General features: G+C 40.8%; 1 protein-coding gene across 1 annotated transcript; it reads right to left on the bottom strand.

Moving 5' to 3' along the window:
- Positions 1 to 10,789: 10,789 nt before the first annotated feature.
- On the bottom strand, positions 10,790 to 12,147 carry LOC509415 (large ribosomal subunit protein uL4-like). Its single transcript, XM_059883926.1, is given in 1 exon segment — positions 10,790 to 12,147. A coding segment is annotated over 1 exon segment (1,272 nt). The 5' UTR covers positions 12,114 to 12,147; the 3' UTR covers positions 10,790 to 10,841.
- Between the last annotated feature and the right edge of the window lie 12,030 nt (positions 12,148 to 24,177).

The raw sequence follows: 24,177 nt of genomic DNA, 5'->3' as shown, positions 1-24,177 counted from the left end.
ACGTACTCCTTTTCCTATTTGGAACCAGTCTGTTGTTCCATGTCCAGTTCTAACTGTTGCTTCCTGACCTGCATACAGATTTCTCAAGAGGCAGGTCAGGTGGTCTGGTATTCCCATCTCTTTCAGAATTTTCCACAGTTGATTGTGATCCACACAGTCAAAGGCTTTGGCATAGTCAATAAAGCAGAAATAGATGTTTTTCTGGAACTCTCTTGCTTTTTCAATCATCCAGCGGATGTTGGCAATTTGATCTCTGGTTCCTCTGCCTTTTCTAAAACCAGCTTGAACTTCAGGAAGTTCACGGTTCACATATTGCTGAAGCCTGGCTTGGAGAATTTTGAGCATTACTTTACTAGTGTGTGAGATGAGTGTAATTGTGTGGTAGTTTGAGCATTCTTTGGCATTGCCTTTCTTTGGGATTGGAATGAAAACTGACCTTTTCCATTCCTGTGGCCACTGCTGAGTTTTCCAAATTTGCTGGCATATTGAGTGCAGCACTTTCACAGCATCATCTTTCAGGATTTGGACTAGCTCAATGGGAATTCTATCACCTCCACTGGCTTTGTTTGTAGTGATGTTTTCTAAGGCCCACTTGACTTCACATTCCAGGATGTCTGGCTCTAGGTCAGTGATCACACCATCGTGATTATCTGGGACGTGGAGATCTTTTTTGTACAGTTCTTCTGTGTATTCTTGCCACCTCTCCTTAATATCTTCTGCTTCTGTTAGGTCCATACCATTTCTGTCCTTTATCTAGCCCATCTTTGCACGAAATGTTCCTTTGGTATCTCTGACTTTCTTGAAGAGATCTCTAGTCTTTCCCATTCTGTTGTTTTCCTCTACTTCTTTGCATTGATCGCTGAAGAAGGCTTTCTTATCTCTTCTTGCTATTCTTTGGAACTCTGCATTCAGATGTTTATATCTTTCCTTTTCTCCTTTGCTTTTGGCTTCTCTTCTTTTCACAGCTATTTGTAAGGCCTCCCCAGACAGCCATTTTGCTTTTTTGCATTTCTTTTCCATGGGGATGGTCTTGATCCCTGTCTCCTGTACAATGTCATGAACCTCAGTCCATAGTTCATCAGGCACTCTATCTATCAGATCTAGTCCCTTAAATCTATTTCTCACTTCCACTGTATAATCATAAGGGATTTGATTTAGGTCATACCTGAATGGTCTAGTGGTTTTCCCTACTGTCTTCAATTTCAGTCTGAATTTGGCAATAAGGAGTTCATGATCTGAGCCACAGTCAGCTCCTGGTCTTGTTTTTGCTGACTGTATAGAGCTTTTCCATCTTTGGCTGCAAAGAATATAATCAATCTGATTTCTGTGTTGACCATCTGGTGATGTCCATGTGTAGAATCTTCTCTTGCGTTGTTGGAAGAGGGTGTTTGTTATGACCAGTGCATTTTCTTGGCAAAACTCTATTAGTCTTTGCCCTGCTTCATTCCGTTTTCCAAGGCCAAATTTGCCTGTTACTCCAGGTGTTTCTTGACTTCCTACTTTTGCATTCCAGTCCCCTATAATGAAAAGGACATCTTTTTTTAAATCTGTCCCTAAGTCCCACCACATGCAGTCTGTTTTCAGCTTGCACGAGCTGCAGTATACCTTCCTTAGGGATATATTATCTCTCCATCCCTACATCATCATTTAGTTAGCAACAATGTTGATCACCTTGTCCTTCCACGAGGAGGAATACATTATAATACATTGTTGACGTTATAATACATTGATGACGTTATGCTAATTGGACCTAGTGAGCAAGAAGTAGCATCTTCTCTGAAAGTGAAAGTGTTAGTTGCTCAGTTGTGCCTAACTCTTTTCAACCCCATGGACTGCAGCCCACCATGCTCCTCTGTCCATGGGATTTTCCAGGCAAGGATACTGGAGTGGATTGCCATTTCCTTCTCCAACTTTCCTCGACTTACTGATAAGATATCTACATGCATGAGATGGGAATAAATCCAATTAAAATTCAGGGCTCTTCTATCTTGGTGGAATAGCTAGGTGTCCCGTGTGGGGCATGTGGAGATATCCCTTCTAAGATGAGGAATACGTTGTTGCATCTGGCCACTACTACAACCACAAGAGAGGCACAACACCTAGTGGGCCACGTTGGAGTTTGGAGGTAACGTTCCTCATTTGGTTGGTTATTCTAGGCATTTCCGAGCGACTCAGAAACTGCTAATTTTGAGTAGCACTCAGAACCAGAGACGGCTTGGCAAGAGGTCCTTGAACATACAATTCAGCAGACCTAGTACTGCTTGAAAGTGTCAGTGGCAGATGGGGCTGGTGTTTGGAGCCTTTGATAGGACAGTACTGGGTTTTGGAATAAGGCCTTGCCATCTTTTCTAGATGACTACTCTTCTTTTGAGAAACAGCTTTTGGCCAGATACCAGACCTTAGTAGAGGCTGAATGCTTAGCCATGGGCCACCAGGTTACCGTGTAACTTGAGCTGCCCATCATAAACTGGGTGACGTCTGACCCACCAAGCCAAAAATTTGGGGGTACACAGAGCACTCCATCATCCAAAGGAAGTGGTCCAAATTCTCACGGTCCCTACTTTTGTTATACTACCTTCTCTACCCCAGTTTGCACCTGTGGCCTTGTGCAGTGTTCTCTATGATCAGTTGTCAGACCAAGAAAAGACTTGGGCCTGGTTTATAGATGGTTCTGCATGATATACAGGCACCACCCACATATGGACAGCTGTAGCACAAGAGCCTCTCTCTGGAGCATCTATGAAGGAGATGGTGAAAGAAAATCCTCCCAGAACTTAAAGGAATGCACCTGGCTGTTTGCTTGGGAGGAGAACTGGCTAGATGTGTGGTTATATACCAGTCCATGGGCCCTGGCCAATGATTTAGCTGGACGATCAGGGACTTGGGAGGAATATGATTGGAAAATTGGCAACAAAGTAATTTGGGGAAGAGGTGTGTGGATAGACCTCTCTGAATGGGCAAAAACTGTGCAGATTTTTGTGTCCCATGTGACCATTCACCAAAGAGTAACTTCAGAGGAGGAGGACGTTAATAATCAAGTAGATAGGATGACCCGTTCTGTGGATTCCAATTGGCCTCTTTCCCCAGTCACAAAGTGTCCTGTTTGCTGCAGGAAGTGTTCATGGTAGCAGGTTTGGAGGTGGTACATGCTTGGGTGCCCACTCATCAAGTCCAACCCAGCTATGGTCACTGCTGAGTGCCCAGTCTGCCAGCAACAGAGACCAGTACTGACTCCCAACATGATACCAATCCCCTGATTGATCAGACAGCTCCCTGATGGCAGGTTAGTGTTAGGACCCCTTCCCTTGTGGAAAAGGCAGTGAAGAGTTTTGTCCTTACTGCAATGGACACTCAGTGTGGCCACAGATTTTCCTCCTCTGCACACAAGGCTTCTGCTCAAACTGCCCTCTGTGGCCTCACAGAGCACCTCGTCTGCCTTCACGGCCTTCCAGGCAGCACTGTTCTGACAAGGAAGTTGCTTCACAGCACAGGAGGTGCAGCAATGGGTCCCTGCCCATGGAATTGACTGGTGTTACCATCCAGCGTGAAGGAGCTGGCTTGGGGGGTAGAAGGGTGGCAGGCCCTCTTTCAGGCTCAGTTGTCATGTCAGCTGGGTGGTGACACCTCTGAGGCGAGGCCAGGGTCTCTAGAAGGCTATGTACACAAGGTTGTGCACACAAGGCTGTATACGTTCTGACTCAGCGTTCGGTGTACGGAGCTGTTTCTCTAGCAGCCATGATTCGCGGATGCGGGCATCAGGGGCTGGAAATGGGGGTGGCACCAGTCTCCATTATCGCCAGTGGCCCAGGAGAAAAAGCTCTGCTTCCTGTCTCCGCAGCATTCTGCTCCACTGGCCTTGAGGTCTTAGTTCCGAGGGGAGAGTGCTTCCACGAGGAAACACCACAATGATTCCATTCAACCGGAAGTAAAAATTGTCACTCAACTTCTTTGGGCTTCTCATGCCTCTGAATCAACAGGCAAGGGACAGAGTTCCTGCACTGGCTGGGGTGATAGCTCCTGACCACCAACGGGAAATTGAACTGCTGCTCCACACTGAAGGTAAGGAAGATGATGTCTGGATTATGGGACATCCCCTAGGGTGTCTCTGAGTATCACTTACCATGCCGTATGATTAAAGTCGAAGGAAAGCTATAATAACCCAGTTCAGGCAGGACTACCAATGGCCCATATCCTAGAGGAATGAAGTCATCCTACCAGCTAAAGAACCACAGTCAGTTGACGTGCTTGATGAGGGCAAATGGAATATGGAAGAGATAATGAAAGAAAGTAAACATGAATACCAGCAATGAACATATGACCAGTTACAGAAGCAAGGATTATAATTGTCACAAGTATTTCCTCCTCATTTTGTTATGAATATGTTTGTGTGTATATATGCATATATTCAGAAAATATCTTTATTTTTATTACTCTTCTATTGCTTTATTATGTAACCTGTATCATATAGAGGTTATTGAGTTTATATCATAGTATTTTAGTATCATTAACTTTCCATCATATTATTCAAGTTAAGGATACCAGGGGAAGAGTTAACATTACTTGAAGGCTTTACATCCTCTTCTAGGGAAGAGTGTGTTTTAGTTTGCATTGCAGAATACTTATATCATGTTATTAATAGATGGAATTAAGATCTGTTGTTGTCTTTACTTGGAGATTAAGTATGATCTAAGGTAATTGTGTATAAGTGGGAGGGAGGTTCAGGATGGGGAACACGTGTACACCCGTGGCAGATTCATGTTGATGTATGGCAAAACCAATACAATATTGAAAAAAAAATCATTTAATCCAAACAAACAAAAAAGAAAACAAACAAACAAAAAAGTGCCAAGTAGAAAAGGGGTGGAATTGTGATGGATAATTTTATGTGTCAAGTTGACGGGGATAAGGGACACCAAAGAAGTGGTAAACCATTATTTCTGGGTGTCACTATGAAAATGTTTTGGTTGTATTTGAATGGCAAACTGAGTAAAGATTTGCCCTCACCAACATGGTGGGCATCATTCAATCCTTTAAGTGCCCAAATAGAATAAAAAGTCAAAAAAAGGACCAATTTCCTTTCTTTTTGAGCAGGGACGCCTATCTTTGCCTGTGTTTGTATATTGGAGGTCATGGTTCTAGGGCCTTCAGCCTCTGATGGTTTTACCAGTCAGGACCTTCTACTTCAGTGAAGTGAAGTGAAAGTCACTCAGTCATGTCCAACTCTTTGAGACCCAATGGACTATACAGTCCATGGAATTCTCCAGGCCAGACCACTGGAGTGGGTAGCCTTTCCCATCTCCAGGGGATCTTCCCAACCCAGGATCGAATCCAGGTCTCTCACATTGCAGGAGGATTCTTTACCAGCTGAGCCACAGGGGAATTGTACCACCAGCTTTGCTGGTTCTCCAGCTTGCAGATGGTAGTTTGTGGAATTTCTCAGCCTCAATAAACTATGTGAGCAAATATCTGTATTTATCTAATTGTGTTTGTTTTTTTCTGGAGAACCCTGAAAAATACACTTGTTTTGAGGTGCTGTTAAGCTTCTCCACTGTAAAGTTACTCCCCCCCACCCCGACTTTCATACTCTTTGGAAGCAAGTCACTCTAGGACTGGGGAGTTAAGCTCCACTTCCTTGAGAGGGGACTAGCTCATAAATTATTTGGAATTCTTCTGTATGGGAGATCTGCCTCTTCTCTATGTATTTATTTATTTGTATCCATATGGGATCATGTATATTTATTTTATACTTTGGGTTATAGTCCAATACAATAACGTTTGTGTTGCTCAAATTGTTCCAACTTTGGGAGTTCTTTCACATTGACTCCTCTGTCCATTTGCCGTGCACTCATATTTTGTTTTTTTGAGCACTTGCTCACTTTCTGATTCTACAGAATGCTCCAGGCTCATTTTGTATTTGTCCCTGCCCCAACACTTCTCCAGTGAATCCTGGTTCTTTTCTTTGGAGAATAATGTGAAACCAGTATCTTGCTACTGGGTGTATTTGTTACTATTGGGGTACCATTGCTCCTGGACAGAGCTAGGAAAGTTACTCGTGTATATACACCTATCTAATTTTTGTATTTATTCATCTTTCTATGTATTAATCTAAATATAAGTACATACTGATGTCTCTGAATCTAATCCAGTGCCACATGGTACATTGTAGCCTCCCCCCTTTTTTATTTGTAACTTTTCTCAGACAATGAGAAACTTGGCTTGTTTCATCCAGCATCCATTTCCTTATTTTTCAGTCCTAGTATACGTATATTGGAGAAGGCAATGGCACCCCACTCCAGTACTCTTGCCTGGAGAATCCCATGGACCGAGGAGCCTGGTGGGCTGCAGTCCATCGGGTCGCAAAGAGTCGGACACGACTGAGCAACTTCACTTTCACTTTTCACTTTCATGCATTGGAGAAGGAAGTGGCAACCCACTTCAGTGTTTTTGCCTGGAGAATCCCAGGGACAGGGAAACCTGGTGGGCTGCCATCTATGGGGTCGCACAGGGTCAGACACAACTGATGTGACTTAGCAGCAACAGCAGCAGCAGTATACATATATGGCTGTTTCAATATTGCTTAACCATATTCCCTTGAGAAACAAATTTGCCAACTAGATACAGTGTTTACATAGTTTCTTTTGTCTTTAGTTTTATATTTTCCAGTGAAAGCAAGATTTTCCAGAGTTACTGTTGCCAATTCCTTTCTTCCTTCACCTTGTTTGGCCAACAAATGAGCCACTGGCTAGTTTATTTTGATTTTGGCCTTTTTCAATTTTTGTGATGAAATTATGTTGTTATATTTCAATTTAAATCTAAGTTTTCTGACTATTGCTTTCCCACGAGTTAAGAATATTGTGACAAGTGCTTAGTCTGATGATGTCCGTGTATGTTGGACTTGTTTAGCACAGCTATAGTCTCAGGAGATAATAAGCACACTACTTTGCCATCTATTTTGATAACAAATTAATCCACACTATACTGTGCTTGGAGAAGGAAATGGCAACCCACTCCAGTATTCATGCCTGGAAAATCCCATGGACCGAGGAGCCTGGTGGGCTACAATCCATGGGGTCGCAAAGAGTCAGACATGACTGAGCAACTTCTGTGTGTATACTGTGCTTTAAGTGTGCAACATTTGAACTCAACTTTTCTGCTTTCATTTTGTTTTGATTTTGATATGATGGATATGCACTAGTGTTAATAAATACAATTAAATGGCCTGCTATAGAGTGTGCCACACACATGGCATGTGTGGCACTGAAAATGCTATAGAATTATAACTGTGTCACTGTGCTTTGTAGTGTGCTGTGCTGCAGTGCAAAGTAGTAAGAGCATCAAATCTGGTCTCTGTTACAGCTACTCAAATCTGCTATTGTAGCATGAAAGCACCTGTAGGCAAAATGTAAACATATCAGTGTGGTTATGTTCCAATAAAACTTTATTTATGGGTATTGAAATTTTAATTTTGTATAGTTTTCACATTTCACAAAATATTCTTTTATTTTTATTTTTTCCAACTATTAAAAGATGCAAAAGTAGGCAGTGGGTGAATTTGGCTTGTGGGCCCAGTTTTCTGACCCCTACTCTACAATTTTAAAGATATACTCTCATATCATATGTAAACAGAGGTCATTTTACTTCTTTTCTAGTTCTTATGCCTTTTATTTCTCTTGAATAATTTCTACCATGAAGTTTAATAGTAGTAGTAGTTAGAGAATATTGATGCCTGTTGCTCATCTTAGTGAAAAGATTTATAGTCATTCCCCGTTAAGTAAGATGCTTGTTTTAGGACTGAAGTACAGTTGATCCTTGAACAACACAGGTTTCCACTGCATGGGTCCACTTTTTTGGAGATTTGCAACAACTTGTAAAAATTTATAGACAAACCACATAGCCTAGAAATAATAGAAAAATTAAGAAAAAGTTAGGTATATCCTGAATTCATAAAATATATGTGGAAACTAGTCTATTTTGTCATTTACTACCATGTAACCAAATGGAAAAGAAAGTGTTAGTCACTCAGTCATGTCTGACTCTTTGTGACAACATGGACTGTAGCCCACCAGGCTCCTCTGTCCATGAGATTCTCCAGGCAAGAATACTGGAGTGGGTTGCCATTCCCTTCTCCAGGGGATCTTCCTGACCCAAGGACTGAACCCATGTCTCCTGAATTGCAGGCAGGTTCTTTACCACTGAGCTACCAGGGAATCCATAAAATGTATTCATAAACTATATGTAGATACTAGTCTATTTTGTCATTTACCACCATATAACATACACGAATCTACTACAAAATGTTAAAATTCATCAAAACTTATACATACAGACACTAAGAGAACATATGTGGTACCATTCACAGTCCTGAGAAATGTAAACAAGTGTATATATGCAATATTAAGTTCATAAATGCATAAATTAACTGTATCACATACTGTGCTGCTCTAATAATTTCATAGCAACTGTTGCTGTTGCGGTGAGCTCTAGTGTTGTGAATATCCACTTAAAACACTGTGCAACACAGATCATCTCCACATTAACAGTTCATCTCTACGGTAACTTTCATATCACAGTAAAAAGTGATAGCTCTGGTTTTCAGGTTTCTTTCATGTTTAGTGCAACATGATAAACCCTGAATAACACCATGAGGCTCGTACATACAGTGTGCCACTGGTGATGCTGGAAGTGCTCCTAAGAAGCAGAGAAAAGTCATACTATTACAAGGAAAAGTTGAATTGCTTGATATGTACTGTAGATTGAGGTCTGCAGTTGTAGTAGTCTTCCATTTCAAGATAAATGAATCCAGCATAAGGACTGTTGTAAAAAAAAAAAAAAAAGAAAAAAAGAAAAGGAAATTCGTGAAGCTATCACTGCAGCTATGCCAGCAGGCATGAAAACCTTGCACTTTTTGCAAAATACCCTGTCATCTTTTTTGAAAATGCAGCTTTTTAAGTCGGTGTAGGATTGCTATAAGAAAAGCATACCTATGGACTCTAATATGATTCAAGAAAAAGCAAAGTCATTATATGACAACTTAAAGCAAATGGAAGGTGAAGACTTTAATGCCAGCAAAGAATGGTTTGATAATTTTAGAAAGATTTATTAATAAAAAGGTCATGGTAACAGGAGAAGCAACTTCTACCGAGATAGACTAACTCTACTGTTTGGAGCAGGTGCAGTTGGCTTTCTTACCAGGACTTCCCTTATACATAAAGCTGGTAACTGCTGAGCCTAAAAAAAGATAAGTACCAGCTGCCAGTCTTTTGGTTGTACAACAAGGAGGCCTGGACAATAACACTTTTTCTGGAAAAATTCCACTGATGCTTTTTTTTTAAAATTTAATTTTATTTTTAAACTTTACATAATTGTATTAGTTTTGCCAAATATCAAAATGAATCCACCACAGGTATACATGTGTTCCCCATCCTGAACCCTCCTCCCTCCTCCCTCCTCCCTCCCCATACCATCCCTCTGGGTCTTCCCAGTGCACTAGCCCCAAGCATCCAGTATCGTCCACTGATGCTTTGTCCCTGAAGTCAGGAAGTACTTTACCAGTAGAGGACTGCCTTTTAAAGTTCTCTTGCTATTTGACAATGTCTCTGACCACCCAGAACCCCATGAGTTCAATACTGAAGGTGTCAGAGTGGTATGCTTGGCCCCAGACACAATGTCTCTAATTCAGCCTTTAGATGAGGGAATTATAAGAACCTTTAAGGCCCATTATACACAATACTCTATGGACAGAATTGTCAATATTATGGAAGAGAACTCTGGCAGAGAGACCATCATGAAAGTCTGGAGGGATTACACCATTGTAGATGCCACTGTCGCTATAGAAAAAGCTGTGAAAGCCATCAAGCCTGGAATAGCAAATTCCTGTGGGAGAAAACTGTGACCAGATGTTGTGCATGACATCACAGGATTTACAACAGAGCCAGTCAAGGAAATCATGATAGAGTTTGTGGATGTGGCAAAACAAAACAGAAGAAAAATAACACTGGGGAATGAAGGGTTTTAAGATACAGATCTTGGAGAGATTAGAAAGCTAATTGATACCACCCCAGAGGAATTCACAAGAGGAATTCATGGAGATGAGTACCTCTGAACCAGTGACAGACAGTGAAGAAGAAGACGAAATAAAAATGGTGCCAGAAAACAAATTGACATCAGACAGTCTTGCAGAAGGGTTCCAATTATGCAGCATTGCTTTTGACTGTTTTTACATTATGAATACTTCTATGATACGGGCCCTGAAACTAAAGTAATCAGTGAAACGATGATGATATACAAACATTATTCAATAAATGAGAAGACAAGAATATCAGAATCTATAATGTATTTCCATAAGGTTACACCAAGTATGCCTGCCTCTCACCAGTAATTCTTCTGGTGTGGTGTCAATTAGCTTTTGAATCTCTCCAAGATCCTTCCTTTCCACCTTCTGTGCCACCCAAGATGGCAAGAGCAAGGGCCTCCTCCTCCGCCCCAGTGTGGAGACGTGAGAATGAAGATAAATTTGCATTTAATGAATAATAAATAATCATTATGCCATACACTTAATAAACTTATCTGCTGGGGGCACATGTCTTCATATGAAAATCTAATTACTGTATGACAAGAACTGTGTAGACTTTTTTCTATCATCATTGCCCAGTGGTTCATTGTGTAGAACATTATATGCAAGACTTGTACTGAAGTGGGCAGCCCATCCTGACATAAGTGTGAAGTGACTGATATTTAATATAAATTTTTTTTCATGTTTCTCATTGCCTCTTTGTTCAGGTCTTTATTCAAAATTAGCTGTCCAAAATGATTTGGCATTTATGGAATAAACAAATTTAAGTTTATGCAGCAGCCTTCTTTTCCTCTGAGGTGGGTTTCTTTTCTATGGGCTTCTTTTCAGCTGCTGGTTTCTTGGTCCTTGCAGCCTCTTTTCCTACCACAGGCTTCTTCAGCTTCTTATCACCAACAGCCTTCTTTTCTTTGTTTCCCACCACATGCTTCTTGCCCTGAACCCCCTTCTGATCTGATTTGGCTTCTAGTGCTGCTGCTGCATTATCCATGCGGATTTTGTGGTTATTGGCCTGTCGAAGAATGGTGTTCCAGTGCATGGTCTTTGCATATGGGTTAAGCTTCAACATGATTCTCAGGTTTTTCAGTGGATTCTTCTTCAGGACTCTGCAATGAATCTTCTTGTGTGATGCTCGGAGTGCTCTTTGGATTTCTGGGCTTTTCAAGATTCTGCTAAGGTCTGTATTGAGCATCTTGTGCATGAGGAGGTTGTAGTTACTCTTGAGGGAGGCTGCTTTATGCCAAGTGCCATACAGCTCATCTAACTTTTGGAAAGCACTTTCAGTCCAAATGCAGAAACGTCCCACATGACCACCAGGAGCAAGTTTCAAAATGTTCAGCTTGCTTACTAAATTAAGCAGAGTAATTCCAGGGATGTTTCTGAAGGCCTTGATGATACCATTGTCCTCATTATAGGTGATACAGGGTCCCCTGTGCTGGATATGGCGATGGTTTCTCATTTTGCCTTTGCCAGGTCTCATTTGCTGAGAGGCATAGACCTTTTTAATATCATTCCAGGCCTTAAGTTTCTTCAGAAGCAAAACAGCCTCTTTGGTCTTCTTGTAGCCTTCAACTTTATCTTCCACCACCAAAGGAAGTTCAGGAACTTCCTCTATATGATGACCTTTAGACATGACCAGAACTGGTAAGGCTGAGGCAGCCAGTGCAGAGCAGATGGCGTATCGCTTCTGCGTTGTATTCACTCTGCGGTGCCAAAGTCGCCAGGTCTTGGTTGGTGCAAACATGCGGCCCCCACGACACATATTTCCAAAAACACCCTGACCAGAACGGTGAGTCCCGCCACCTTGAACCCTGGGAATTCGAGCCACAGCTCTGCTGGTACCTCAAGACTCAGCACTGGTTTGATGACCTGCTAATTCACTGACAGCATAGGGCTGTCTGTTGTTTTTGCACAAGTTGATGTGAACAAAGTTAACAATATCGGGTCGAATGGGAGCCTTGAACACAGCAGGCAAAGTGACATTTTTGCCAGAGGACTCCCCCTTTTCAGAGTACACTGATATCAGTGGACGAGCACACGCCATGGTGGGGAGAGGAGAAGGCCATGCTCCTCTCAACCCGGCGACTCCCACAGGAAAAGCTTAATATAAAATTAATGTGCTAGTTGGCTTACTATTTTATAACTTTGCTTTCAAAGAATTATATTACTGTACAGTATAGCTTTCTTGCAACTGGAGAAAGTTGTGTATAAGCCTATAATCACAGGGAAGTGATCTTTATTTATTTTTTTATTGAATGATTTTTTTAATTTTTTAAAATATAAATTTATTTATTTTCACTGGAGGCCAATTACTTTATAATATTGTATTGGTTTTGCCATACATCAACATGAATCTGCCACGGGTGTACATGTCCTCTCCATCCTGAACCCCTCTCCCACCTCCCTCCCCATACCATACCTCTGGGTCATCCCAGTGCATCAGCCCCAAGCATCCTGTATCAGGTATCGAACCTGGACTGGCAATGCGTTTCACATAGGATATTATACATGTTTCAATGCCATTCTCCAAAATCATCCCATCCTTGCCCTCTCCCACAGAGACCAAAAGACTGTTCTATACATCTGTGTCTCTTTTGCTGTCTCGCATTCAGGGTTATAGTTACCATCTTTCTAAATTCCATATTTATGCATTCAGTTCAGTTCAGTTCAGTCACTCAGTTCTGTCCGACTCTTTGTGACCCCATGAATCACAGCATACCAGGCCTCCCTGGCCATCACCAACTCCCGGAGTTCACTCAGACTCACGTCCATCGAGTCAGTGATGCTATCCAGCCATCTCATCCTCTGTTGTCCCCTTCTCCTTCTGCCCCCAATCCCTCCCAGCATCAGAGTCTTTTCCAATGAGTCAACTCGTCGCATGAGGTGGCCAAAGTACTGGAGTTTCAGCTTCAGCATCATTCCTTCCAAAGAAATCCCAGGGCTGATCTCCTTCAGAATGGACTGGTTGGATCTCCTTGCAGTCCAAGGGACTCTCAAGAGTCTTCTCCAACACCACAGTTTAAAAGCATCAATTCTTTGGCGCTCAGCATTCTTCACAGTCCAACTCTCACATCCATACATGACCACAGGAAAAAACATAGCCTTGACTAGATGGACCTTTGTTGGCAAAGTAATGTCTCTGCTTTTTAAGATGCTATCTAGGTTGGTCATAACTTTCCTTCCAAGGAGTAAGTGTCTTTTAATTTCATGGCTGCAGTCACCATCTGCAGTGATTTTGGAGCCCAAAAAACAAAGTCTGACACTGTTTCCCCATCTATTTCCCATGAAGTGATGGGACCGGATGCCATGATCTTCGTTTTCTGAATGTTGAGCTTTAAGCCAACTTTTTCACTCTCCACTTTCACTTTCATCAAGAGGCTTTTGAGTTCCTCTTCACTTTCTGCCATAAGGGTGGTGTCATCTGCATATCTGAGGTTATTGATATTTCTCCCGGCAATCTTGATTCCAGCTTGTTTTTCTTCCAGTCCAGCATTTCTCATGATGTACTCTGCATATAAGTTAAATAATCAGGGTGACAATATACAGCCTTGACGTACTCCTTTTCCTATTTGGAACCAGCCTGTTGTTCCATGTCCAGTTCTAACTGTTGCTTCCTGACCAGCATACAGATTTCTCAAGAGGCAGGTCAGGTGGTCTGGTATTCCCATCTCTTTCAGAATTTTCCACAGTTGATTGTGATCCACACAGTCAAAGGCTTTGGCATAGTCAATAAAGCAGAAATGGATGTTTTTCTGGAACTCTCTTGCTTTTTCCATGATCCTTGTGGCAATTTGATCTCTGGTTCCCCTGCCTTTTCTGAAACCAGCTTGAACATCTGGAATTTCACGGTTCATGTATTGCTGAAGCCAGGCTTGGAGAATTTTGAGCATTACTTTACTAGCATATGAGATGAGTGCAATTGTGTGGTAGTTTGAGCATTCTTCGGCATTGCCTTTCTTTGGGATTGGAATGAAAACTGACCTTTTCCAGTCCTGTGGCCACTGCTGAGTTTTGCAAATTTGCTGGCATATTGAGTGCAGCACTTTCACAGCATCATCTTTCAGGATTTGAAATAGGTCAACTGGAATTCCATCACCTCCACTAGCTTTGTTCATAGTGATGCTTTCTAAGGCCCACTTGACTTCACATTCCAGGATGTCTGGCTCTAGGTCAGTGATCACACCATCATGATTAGCTGGGTTGTGAAGATCTTTTTTGTACAGTTCTTCTGTGTATTCTTGCCACCTCTCCTTAATATCTTTTGCTTCTGTTAGGTCCATACCATTTCTGTCCTTTATCTAGCCCATCTTTGCAGGAAATATTCCCTTGGTATCTCTAATTTTCTTGAAGAGATCTCTAGTCTTTCCCATTATGTTGTTTTCCTCTATTTCTTTGCATTGATCACTGAAGAAGGCTTTCTTATCTCTTCTTGCTATTCTTTGGAACTCTGCATTCAGATGTTTATATCTTTCCTTTTCTCCTTTGCTTTTGGCTTCTCTTCTTTTCACAGCTATTTGTAAGGCCTCCCCAGACAGCCATTTTGCTTTTTTGCATTTCTTTTCCATGGGGATGATCTTGATCCCTGTCTCCTGTACAATGTCACGAACCTCAGTCCATAGTTCATCAGGCACTCTATCTATCAGATCTAGTCCCTTAAATCTATTTCTCACTTCCACTGTATAATCATAAGGGGTTTGATTTAGGTAATACCTGAATGGTCTAGTGGTTTTCCCTACTTTCTTCAATTTCAGTCTGAATTTGGCAATAAGGAGTTAGTATACTGTATTGGTGTTTTTCTTTCTGGCTTACTTCACTCTGTATAATAGGCTCCAGTTTCATCCACCTCATTAGAACTGATTCAAATGTATTATTTTTAATGGCTGAGTAATATTCCCTTGTGTATATGTACCACAGCTTTCTTATCCATTTATCTGCTTATGGACATCTTGGTTGCTTCCACATTCTGGCTATTATAAACAGTGCTGCAATGAACGTTGGGGTACACCTGTCTCTGTCAATTCTGGTTTCCTCAGTGTGTATGCCCAGCAGTGGGATTGTTTGGTCATAAGGCAGTTCTATTTCCAGTTTTTTAAAGGGATCTCCACACTGTTCTCCATAGTGGCTGTACTAGTTTGCATTCCCACCAACAATGTAAGAGGGTTCCCCTTTCTCCACACCCTCTCCAGAATTTATTGCTTGTAGACTTTTGGATAGCAGCCATTCTGACTGGCGTGAAATGGTACCTCATTGTCGTTTTGATTTGCATTTCTCTGATAATGAGTGATGTTGAGCATGTTTTCATGTGTTTGTTAGCCATCTGTATGTCTTCTTTGGAGAAATGTCTGTTTAGTTCTTTGACCCATTTTTTTGATTGGGTCGTTTATTTTTCTGGAATTGAGCTGCAGGAGTTGCTTGTGTATTTTTGAGATTAGTTGTTTGTCAGTTGCTTCATTTGCTATTATTTTCTCCCATTCTGAAGGCTGTCTTTTCACCTTGCTTATAGTTTCCTTTGTTGTGAAGAAACTTTTAATTTTAATTAGGTCCCATTTGTTTATTTTTGCTTTTATTTCCAATATTCTGGGAGGTGGGTCACAGAGGATCCTGCTGTGATTTATGTCGGAGAGTGTTTTGCCTATGTTCTCCTCTAAGAGTTTTATAGTTTCTGGTCTTACATTTAGATCTTTAATCCATTTTGAGTTTATTTTTGTGTATGGTGTTAGAAAGTATTCTAGTTTCATTCTTTTCCAAGTGGTTGACCAGTTTTCCCAGCACCACTTGTTAAAGAGATTGTCTTTTCTCCATAGTATATTCCTTCCTCCATTGTCAAAGATAAGGTGTCCATAGGTGCGTGGCTTTATCTCTGGGCTTTCTATTTTGTTCCAGTGATCTATATTTCTGTCTTTGTGCCAGTACCATACTGTCTTGATGACGGTGGCTTTGTAGGAGAGCCTGAAGTCAGGCAGGTTGATTCAAGAAGTTCCATTCTTCTTTCTCAAGATTGCTTTGGTATTCGAGTTTTTTTGTATTTCCATACAAATTGTGAAATTATTTGTTCTAGCTCTGTGAAGAATACCATTGGTAGCTTGATAGGTATTGCATTGAATCTATAGATTGCTTTGGGTAATATACTCATTTTCACTATATTGATTCTTGCGATCCATGAACATGGTATATTTCTCCATCTATTAGTGTCCTCTTTGATTTCTTTCACCAGTGTTTTATAGTTTTCTATATATAGGTCTTTAGTTTCTTTAGGTAGATATATTCCTAAGTAGTTTATTCTTTTCGTTGCAATGGTTGAGAGGGTAACAGACAGGAAGGCCAGGGGTCTCCAAATAGAGGAAATAGCCTGCAAGTGTCAGACATTTTTATCTCTCTTAAGGGGCTGGAGGAAACAAACTAGCAATATTTTTTCCTTCTCTATACAAATTTAAAGGGAGGTTTCTCTTAAAATACTGTGTTGCCATAATGACACCTGGTTTCACCTGAAGTTAGCTATTCTTGAGCCTAGAGATAACCAATGCCTTTTTCTTATGGAAATGTTTGTCTTAAGCTATGCTAATGTACTACGCCTTTACCCCAAACTCTGTCTCCAAGTCGGTTCCGCCTCTTGGCCCAGAACCTACTTGACAAACCAGTATGTTATACTCAGATATTGTTCCCCTAATCTATGTAAATGAAACTATTTGTATGGTGATCTGCCCTTCTTCAAGATTCAAGTTAATCGTTTTATGGCCCAGGATAAACCATTTGGTGCCAAGATTATCCCAAAATGCATCTTATGGGTGAGGGGCTTGGTGCCATTCTGAATTTTAAGACATTCCTTTCTTTCATTAACAGACTGCTAGTGACTATATAACATCCAGCTAAAGACTAGCAGGGGGGTACTCTTTCTACCCCCTTCTGATGCCTATGTCAGAAGCTTTCTCTATCTCCTTTATACTTTAATAAAACTTTATTACACAAAAGCTCTGAGCGATCAAGCCTCGTCTCTGGCCCCGGATTGAATTCTTCTCCTCCGGGGGCCAAGAATCCTGGTGTATTCACGTGATTCAACTGGTGAACAGAATTGTTTCTTTAATTTCTCTTTCTATTTTCTCATTATTAGTGTATAGGAATGCAAGGGATTTCTGTGTGTTGATTTTATATCCTACAAATTTACTATGTTCATTGATTAGCTCTATTAATTTTCTGCTGGAGTCTTTAGGGTTTTCTATGTAGAAGATCATGTCATCTGCAAACAATGTGAGTTTTACTTCTTCTTTTCCAGTTTGGATTCCTTTTATTTCTTTTTCTGCTCTGATTGCTGTGGCCAAAACTTCCAAAATTATGTTGAATAGTAGTGGTCAGAGTGGGCACCCTTGTCTTGTTCCTGACTTTAGGGGAAATGCTTTCAATTTTTCACCATTGAGGATAATGTTTGCTGTGGGTTTTTCATATACAGCTTTTATAATGTTGAGGTATGTTCCTTCTATTCCTTCTTTCTGGAGACTTTTTATCATAAATGGATGTTGAATTTTGTCAAAGGCTTTCTCTGCATCTATTGAGATAATCATATGGCTTTTATTTTTCAGTTTGTTCAGTTCAGTTCAGTTCAGTTGCTCAGTCGTGTCCAACTCTTTGCAACCCCATGAATTGCAGCACGCCAGGCCTCCCTGTCCATCACCAACTCCCGGAGTTCACTCAGACTCACGTCCATCGAGTCAGTGATGCCATGCAGCCATCTCATCCTCTGTCTTCCCCTTCTCCTCCTGCCCCCAATCCCTCCCAGCATCAGAGTCTTTTCCATTGAGTCAACTCTTTGCATGAGGTGGCCAAAGTACTGAAGTTTCAGCTTTAGCATCATTCTTTCCAAAGAAATTCCAGGGCTGATCTCCTTTAGAATGGACTGGTTGGATCTCCTTGCAGTCCAACGGACTCCCAAAAGTCTTCTCCAACCCCACAGTTCAAAATGTTTGTTAATGTGGTGTATTACATTGATTGATTTGCGGATATTGAAGAATCCTTGCATCCCCGGGATAAAGCCCACTTGATCATGATGTATGATCTTTTAATGTGTTGTTGGATTCTGATTCCTATAATTTTGTTAAGGATTTTTACATCTATGTTCATCAGTGATATTGGCCTGTAGTTTGCTTTTTTTTTTTTTTTTTTTTTTGAATCTTTGTCAGGTTTTGGTATTAGGGTGATGGTGGCCTCATAGAATGAGTTTGGAAGTTTACCTTCCTCTGCAACTTTCTGGAAGAGTTTGAGTAGGATAGGTGTTAGCTCTTTTCTAACTTTTTGGTAGAATTCAGCTGTGAAGCTGTCTGGTCCTGGGCTTTTGTTTGCTAGAAGATTTCTGATTACAGTTTCAATTTCTGTGCTTTTGATGGATCTGTTAAGATTTTCCATTTCTTCCTGGTTAGTTTTGGAAAGTTGTACTTTTCTAAGAATTTGTCCATTTCTTCCAAGTTGTCCATTTTATTGGCATATAGTTGCTGATAGTAATCTCTTAGGATCCTTTGTATTTCTGTATTGTCTGTTGTGATCTCTCCATTTTCATTTCTAATTTTATTGATTGGATTTTTCTCCCTTTGTTTCTTCATGAGTCTGGCTAATGGTTTGTCAATTTTATTTATGTTCTCAAAGAACCAGCTTTTGGCTTTGTTGATTTTTGCTATGGTCTCTTTTGTTTCTTTTGCATTTATTTCTGCCCTAATTTTTAAGATTTCTTTCCTTCTACTAACCCTGGGGTTCTTCATTTCTTCCTTTTCTAGTTGCTTTAGGTGTAGAGTTAGGTTATTTATTTGACTTTTCTCTTGTTTCTTGAGGTATGCCTGTATTGCTATGAACCTTCCCCTTAGCACTGCTTTTACAGTATTCCACAGGCTTTGGATTGTTGTGTTTTCATTTTCATTCGTTTCTATGCATATTTTGATTTCTTTTTTGATTTCTTCTGTGATTTACTGGTTATTCAGCAGTGTGTTGTTCAGCCTCCATATGTTGGAATTTTTAATAGTTTTTCTCCTGTAATTGACATCTAATCTTACTGCATTGTGGTCAGAAAAGATGCTTGGAATGATTTCAATTTTTTTGAATTTACCAAGGCTAGATTTATGGCCCAGGATGTGATCTACCCTGGAGAAGGTTCTGTGTGTGCTTGAGAAAAAGGTGAAGTTCATTGTTGTTGGGTGAAATGTCCTATAGATATCAATTAGGTCTAATTGGTCTATTGTATAATTTAAAGTTTGTGTTTCCTTCTTAATTTTCTGTTTAGTTGATCTATCCATAGGTGTGAATGGGGTATTAAAGTTTCCCACTATTATTGTGTTATTGTTAATTTCCCCTTTCATACTTCTTAGCATTTTTCTTACACATTGCGGTGCTCTTATGTTGGGTGCATATATATTTATAATTGTTATATCTTCTTCTTGGATTGATCCTTTGATCATTATGTAGTGTCCTTCTTTGACTCTTTTCACAGCCTTTCTTTTAAAGTCTATTTTATCTGATATGAGTATTGCTACTCCTGCTTTCTTTTGGTCTCTATTTGCATGGAATATCTTTTTCCAGCCCTTCACTTTCAGTCTGTATGTGTCCCTTGTTTTGAGGTGGGTCTCCTGTAGACAACATATATAGGGGTCTTGTTTTTGTACCCATTCATCCAGTCTTTGTCTATTGGTTGAGGCATTCAACCCATTTACATTTAAGGTAATTACTGATAAGTATGATCCCGTTGCCATTTACTTTATTGTTTTGGGTTCGAGTTTATACACCCTTTTTGTTTTTCCTGTCTAGAGAAGATCCTTTAGCATTTGTTGGAGAGCTGATTTGGTGGTGTTTGAGACCTAAATCAAATCCCTTATGATTATACAGTGGAAGTGAGAAATAGATTTAAGGGCCTAGATCTGACAGATAGAGTGCCTGATGAACTATGGACTGAGGTTCGTGACATTGTACAGGAGACAGGGATCAAGACCATCCCCATGGAAAAGAAATGCAAAAAAGCAAAATGGCTGTCTGGGGAGGCCTTACAAATAGCTGTGAAAAGAAGAGAAGCCAAAAGCAAAGGAGAAAAGGAAAGATATAGGCATCTGAATGCAGAGTTCCAAAGAATAGCTAGAAGAGATAAGAAAGCCTTCTTCAGCAATCAATGCAAAGAAATAGAGGAAAACAACAGAATGGGAAAGACTAGGGATCTCTTCAAGAAAATCAGAGATACCAAAGGAACATTTCGTGCAAAGATGGGCTCGATAAAGGACAGAAATGGTGTGGACCTAACAGAAGCAGAAGATATTAAGAAGAGATGGCAAGAATACACAGAAGAACTGTATAAAAAAGATCTTCACGACCGAGATAATCACGATGGTGTGATCATTGACCTAGAGCCAGACATCCTGGAATGTGAAGTCAAGTGGGCCTTAGGAAGCATCATTACGAACAAAGCTAGTGGAGGTGATGGAATTCCAGTTGAGCTATTCCAAATCCCGAAAGATGATGCTGTGAAAGTGCTGCACTCAATATGCCAGCAAATTTGCAAAACTCAGCAGTGGCCACAGGACTGGAAAAGGTCAGTTTTCATTCCAATCCCAAAGAAAGGCAATGCCAAAGAATGCTCAAACTACCGCACAATTGCACTCATCTCACACACTGGTGAAGTAATGCTCAAAATTCTCCAAGCCAGGCTTCAGCAATTTGTGAACCGTGAACTTCCTGATGTCCAAGCTGGTTTTAGAAAAGGCAGAGGAACCAGAGATCAAGTTGCCAACATCCACTGGATCATACAAAAAGCAAGAGAATTCCAGAAAAACATCTATTTCTGCTTTATTGACTATGCCAAAGCCTTTGACTGTGTGGATCACAATAAACTTTGGAAAATTCTGAAAGAGATGGGAATACCAGACCACCTGATCTGCCTCTTGAGAAATCTGTATGCAGGTCAGGAAGCAACAGTTAGAACTGGACATGGAACAACAGACTGGTTCCAAATAGGAAAAGGAGTTCGTCAAGGCTGTATATTGTCACGCTGTTTATTTAACTTCTATGCAGAGTACATCATGAGAAAGGCTGAGCTGAAAGAAACACAAACTGGAATCCAGATTGCCGGGAGAAATATCAATAGACTCAGATATGCAGATGACACCACACTTATGGCAGAAAGTGAAGAGGAACTCAAAAGCCTCTTGATGAAAGTGAAAGTGGAGAGTGAAAAAGTTGGCTTAAAGCTCAACATTCAGAAAACGAAGATTATGGTATCCGGTCCCATCACTTCATGGGAAATAGATGGGGAAACAGTGGAAACAGTGTCAGACTTTATTTTTCTGGGCTCCAAAATCACTGCAGATGGTGACTGCAGCCATGAAATTAAAAGACACTTACTCCTTTGAAGGAAGGTTATGACCAACCTAGATAGCATCTTCAAAAGCAGAGACATTACTTTGCCAACAAAGATTCGTCTAGTCAAGGCTATGGTTTTTCCTGTGGTCATGTATGGATGTGAGAGTTGGACTGTGAAGAAGGCTGAGCGCCGAAGAATTGATGCTTTTGAACTGTGGTGTTGGAGAAGACTCTTGAGAGTCCCTTGGACTGCAAGGAGATCCAACCAGTCCATTCTGAAGGAGATCAGCCCTGGGATTTCTTTGGAAGGAATGATGCTAAAGCTGAAACTCCAGTACTTTGGCCACTTCCTGCGAAGAGTTGACTCATTGGAAAAAACTCTGATGCTGGGAGGAATTAGGGGCAGGAGGAGAAAGGGACGACAGAGGATAAGATGGCTGGATGGCATCACTGACTCGATGGACGTGAGTCTGAGTGAACTCCGGGAGTTGGTGATGGGCAGGGAGGCCTGGGGTGCTGCAATTCATGGGGTCACAAAGAGTTGGACACGACTGAACGACTGATCTGATCTGGGTACAGTAATCTGGGGTGTAGATTATTTTCTTTCATCACTTTAAGTATGTCCTGCCATTCCATCCTGGCCTGAAGAGTTTCTATTGAAAGATCAGCTGTTATCCTTATGGGAATCCCCTTGTGTGTTATTTGTTGTTTTTCCCTTGCTGCTTTTGATATATATTCTTTGTGTTTGATCTTTGTTAATGTGATTAATATGTGTCTTGGGGTGTTTCACCTTGGGTTTATCCTGTTTGGGACTTTCTTGGTTTCTTGGACTTGGGTGATTATTTCCTTCCTCATTTTAGGGACGTTTTCAATTATTATCTCCTCAAATATTTTCTCATGGTGTTTCTTTTTGTCTTCTTCTTCTGGGACTCCTATGATTCGAATGTTGGGGCGTTTAACATTGTCCCAGAGGTCTCTGAGATTGTCCTCATTTCTTTTAATTCGTTTTTCTTTTTTCCTCTCTTCTTCATTTATTTCTACCATTCTATCTTCTATCTCACTTATCCTATCTTCTGCCTCCATTATTCTACTGTTGGTTCCCTCCAGAGTGTTTTTGATATCATTTATTGCATTATTTATTATGTATTGACTCTTTTTTATTTCTTCTAGGTACTTGTTAAACCTTTCTTGCCTCTTCTCAGTCCTTGCCTCCAGGCTATTTATCTGTGATTCCATTTTGTTTTCAATATTTTGGATCATTTTCACTATCATTATTCAGAATTATTTATCAGGTAGATGCCCTATCCCTTCCTCTTTTGTTTGGTTTGATGGGCATTTATCCTGTTCCTTTACCTGTTGGCTATTCCTCTGTCTCTTCATCTTGTTTATATTGCTGTGTTTGGGGTGGCCTTTCGGTATTCTGGCAGTTTGTGGAGTTCTTTTATTGTGGAGGTTCCTCACTGTGGGTGGGGTTGTATGGGTGACTTGTCAAGGTTTCCTGGTTAGGGAAGCTTGTGTCGGTGTTCTGGTGGGTGGAGCTGGATTTCTTCTCTCTGGAGTGCAATGAAGTGTCCAGTAATGAGTTATGAGATGTCAATGGGTTTGGGGTGACTTTTGGCAGCCTGTATATTGAAGCTCAGGGCTATGTTGCTGTGTTGCTGGAGAATTTGCGTGGTATGTCTTGCTCTAGAACTTGTTGGCCCTTGGGTGGTGCTTGGTTTCAGATGAGCTCCTGTGGATTAATGTTCCCTTGAGTCAGGAGTTCTCTGGTGTTCTCAGGATTTGTACTTAAGCCTCCTGCTTCTGGTTTTCAGTTGTATTTTCACAGTAACCTCAAGACTTCTCCATCTCCTTTCGAAGACAATGGGCTGCTTTTCTGGGTGCCTGATGTCCTCTGCTGGCATTCAGAAGTTGTTTTGTGGAATTTACTCAGCATTCAAATGTTCTTTTGATGAATTTGTGGGGGAGAAAGTGGTATCCCCGCCCTATTCCTCTGCCATCTTAGGACCACAGGAAGTGATCTTTTAAAAAATGTATCAGTGTTTCTAATACTGGCTGTAATCTTTTACACCATAGAATTTTTATAATGATTCGTTCCTTAGTGTATAGATAGGCTAAGTTACCATAAAGCAATCATATTACTGCTTCTACATTATCAAAGCATGAATTGTTATAGCTGTAAATAAATGTGTATTTCTCTTTAACATTGTCTTTCTTTTTAAATTACTTTTTATTGGGGAATAGTTGCTTTATGAGGTTGTGTTAGTTTTTTGCTGTACAGCAAAGTGAGTCAGTGCTGCTGCTGCTGCTTAATCACTTCAGTCATGTCTGACTCTGTGCGACCCTGTGCACTGCAGCCCACCAGGCTCCTCTCTCCAGGCAAGAATACTGGAGTGGGTTGCCATGCCCTCCTCCAGGGGATCTTCCTGACCCAGGGATTAAACTGGGATCTCCTGCATTGCAGGCAGATTCTATACTGCTGAGCCACCAGGGAAGCCTGAATCAGTGATATATATATATAAATATATAATCTCCACTCTTTTCTGGATTTCCTTCCCGTTTAGATCACCACAGAGGATTGAATAGAGTTCCCTGTGCTCTACAGTAGATTCTAATTAGTTATCCTATTTTACATATAGTATCAATAGTGTATATATGTCAACCCCAGCCTCCCAATTCATCCCACCCCTCCTTTTGTCTCCATGGTAACTGTAAGCTTGTTTTCTACAGTCTATGTTTCTATTTCTGCTTTACAAATAAGTTAATCTCTACCATTACACCATCTTTCA

The sequence above is a fragment of the Bos taurus genome, chromosome X (assembly GCF_002263795.3).
Source record: "Bos taurus isolate L1 Dominette 01449 registration number 42190680 breed Hereford chromosome X, ARS-UCD2.0, whole genome shotgun sequence".
Classification (NCBI taxonomy): domain Eukaryota; kingdom Metazoa; phylum Chordata; class Mammalia; order Artiodactyla; family Bovidae; genus Bos; species Bos taurus.
Note: the sequence above shows the minus strand (reverse complement) of the source record. Positions and strands in the feature narration are given on the sequence as shown.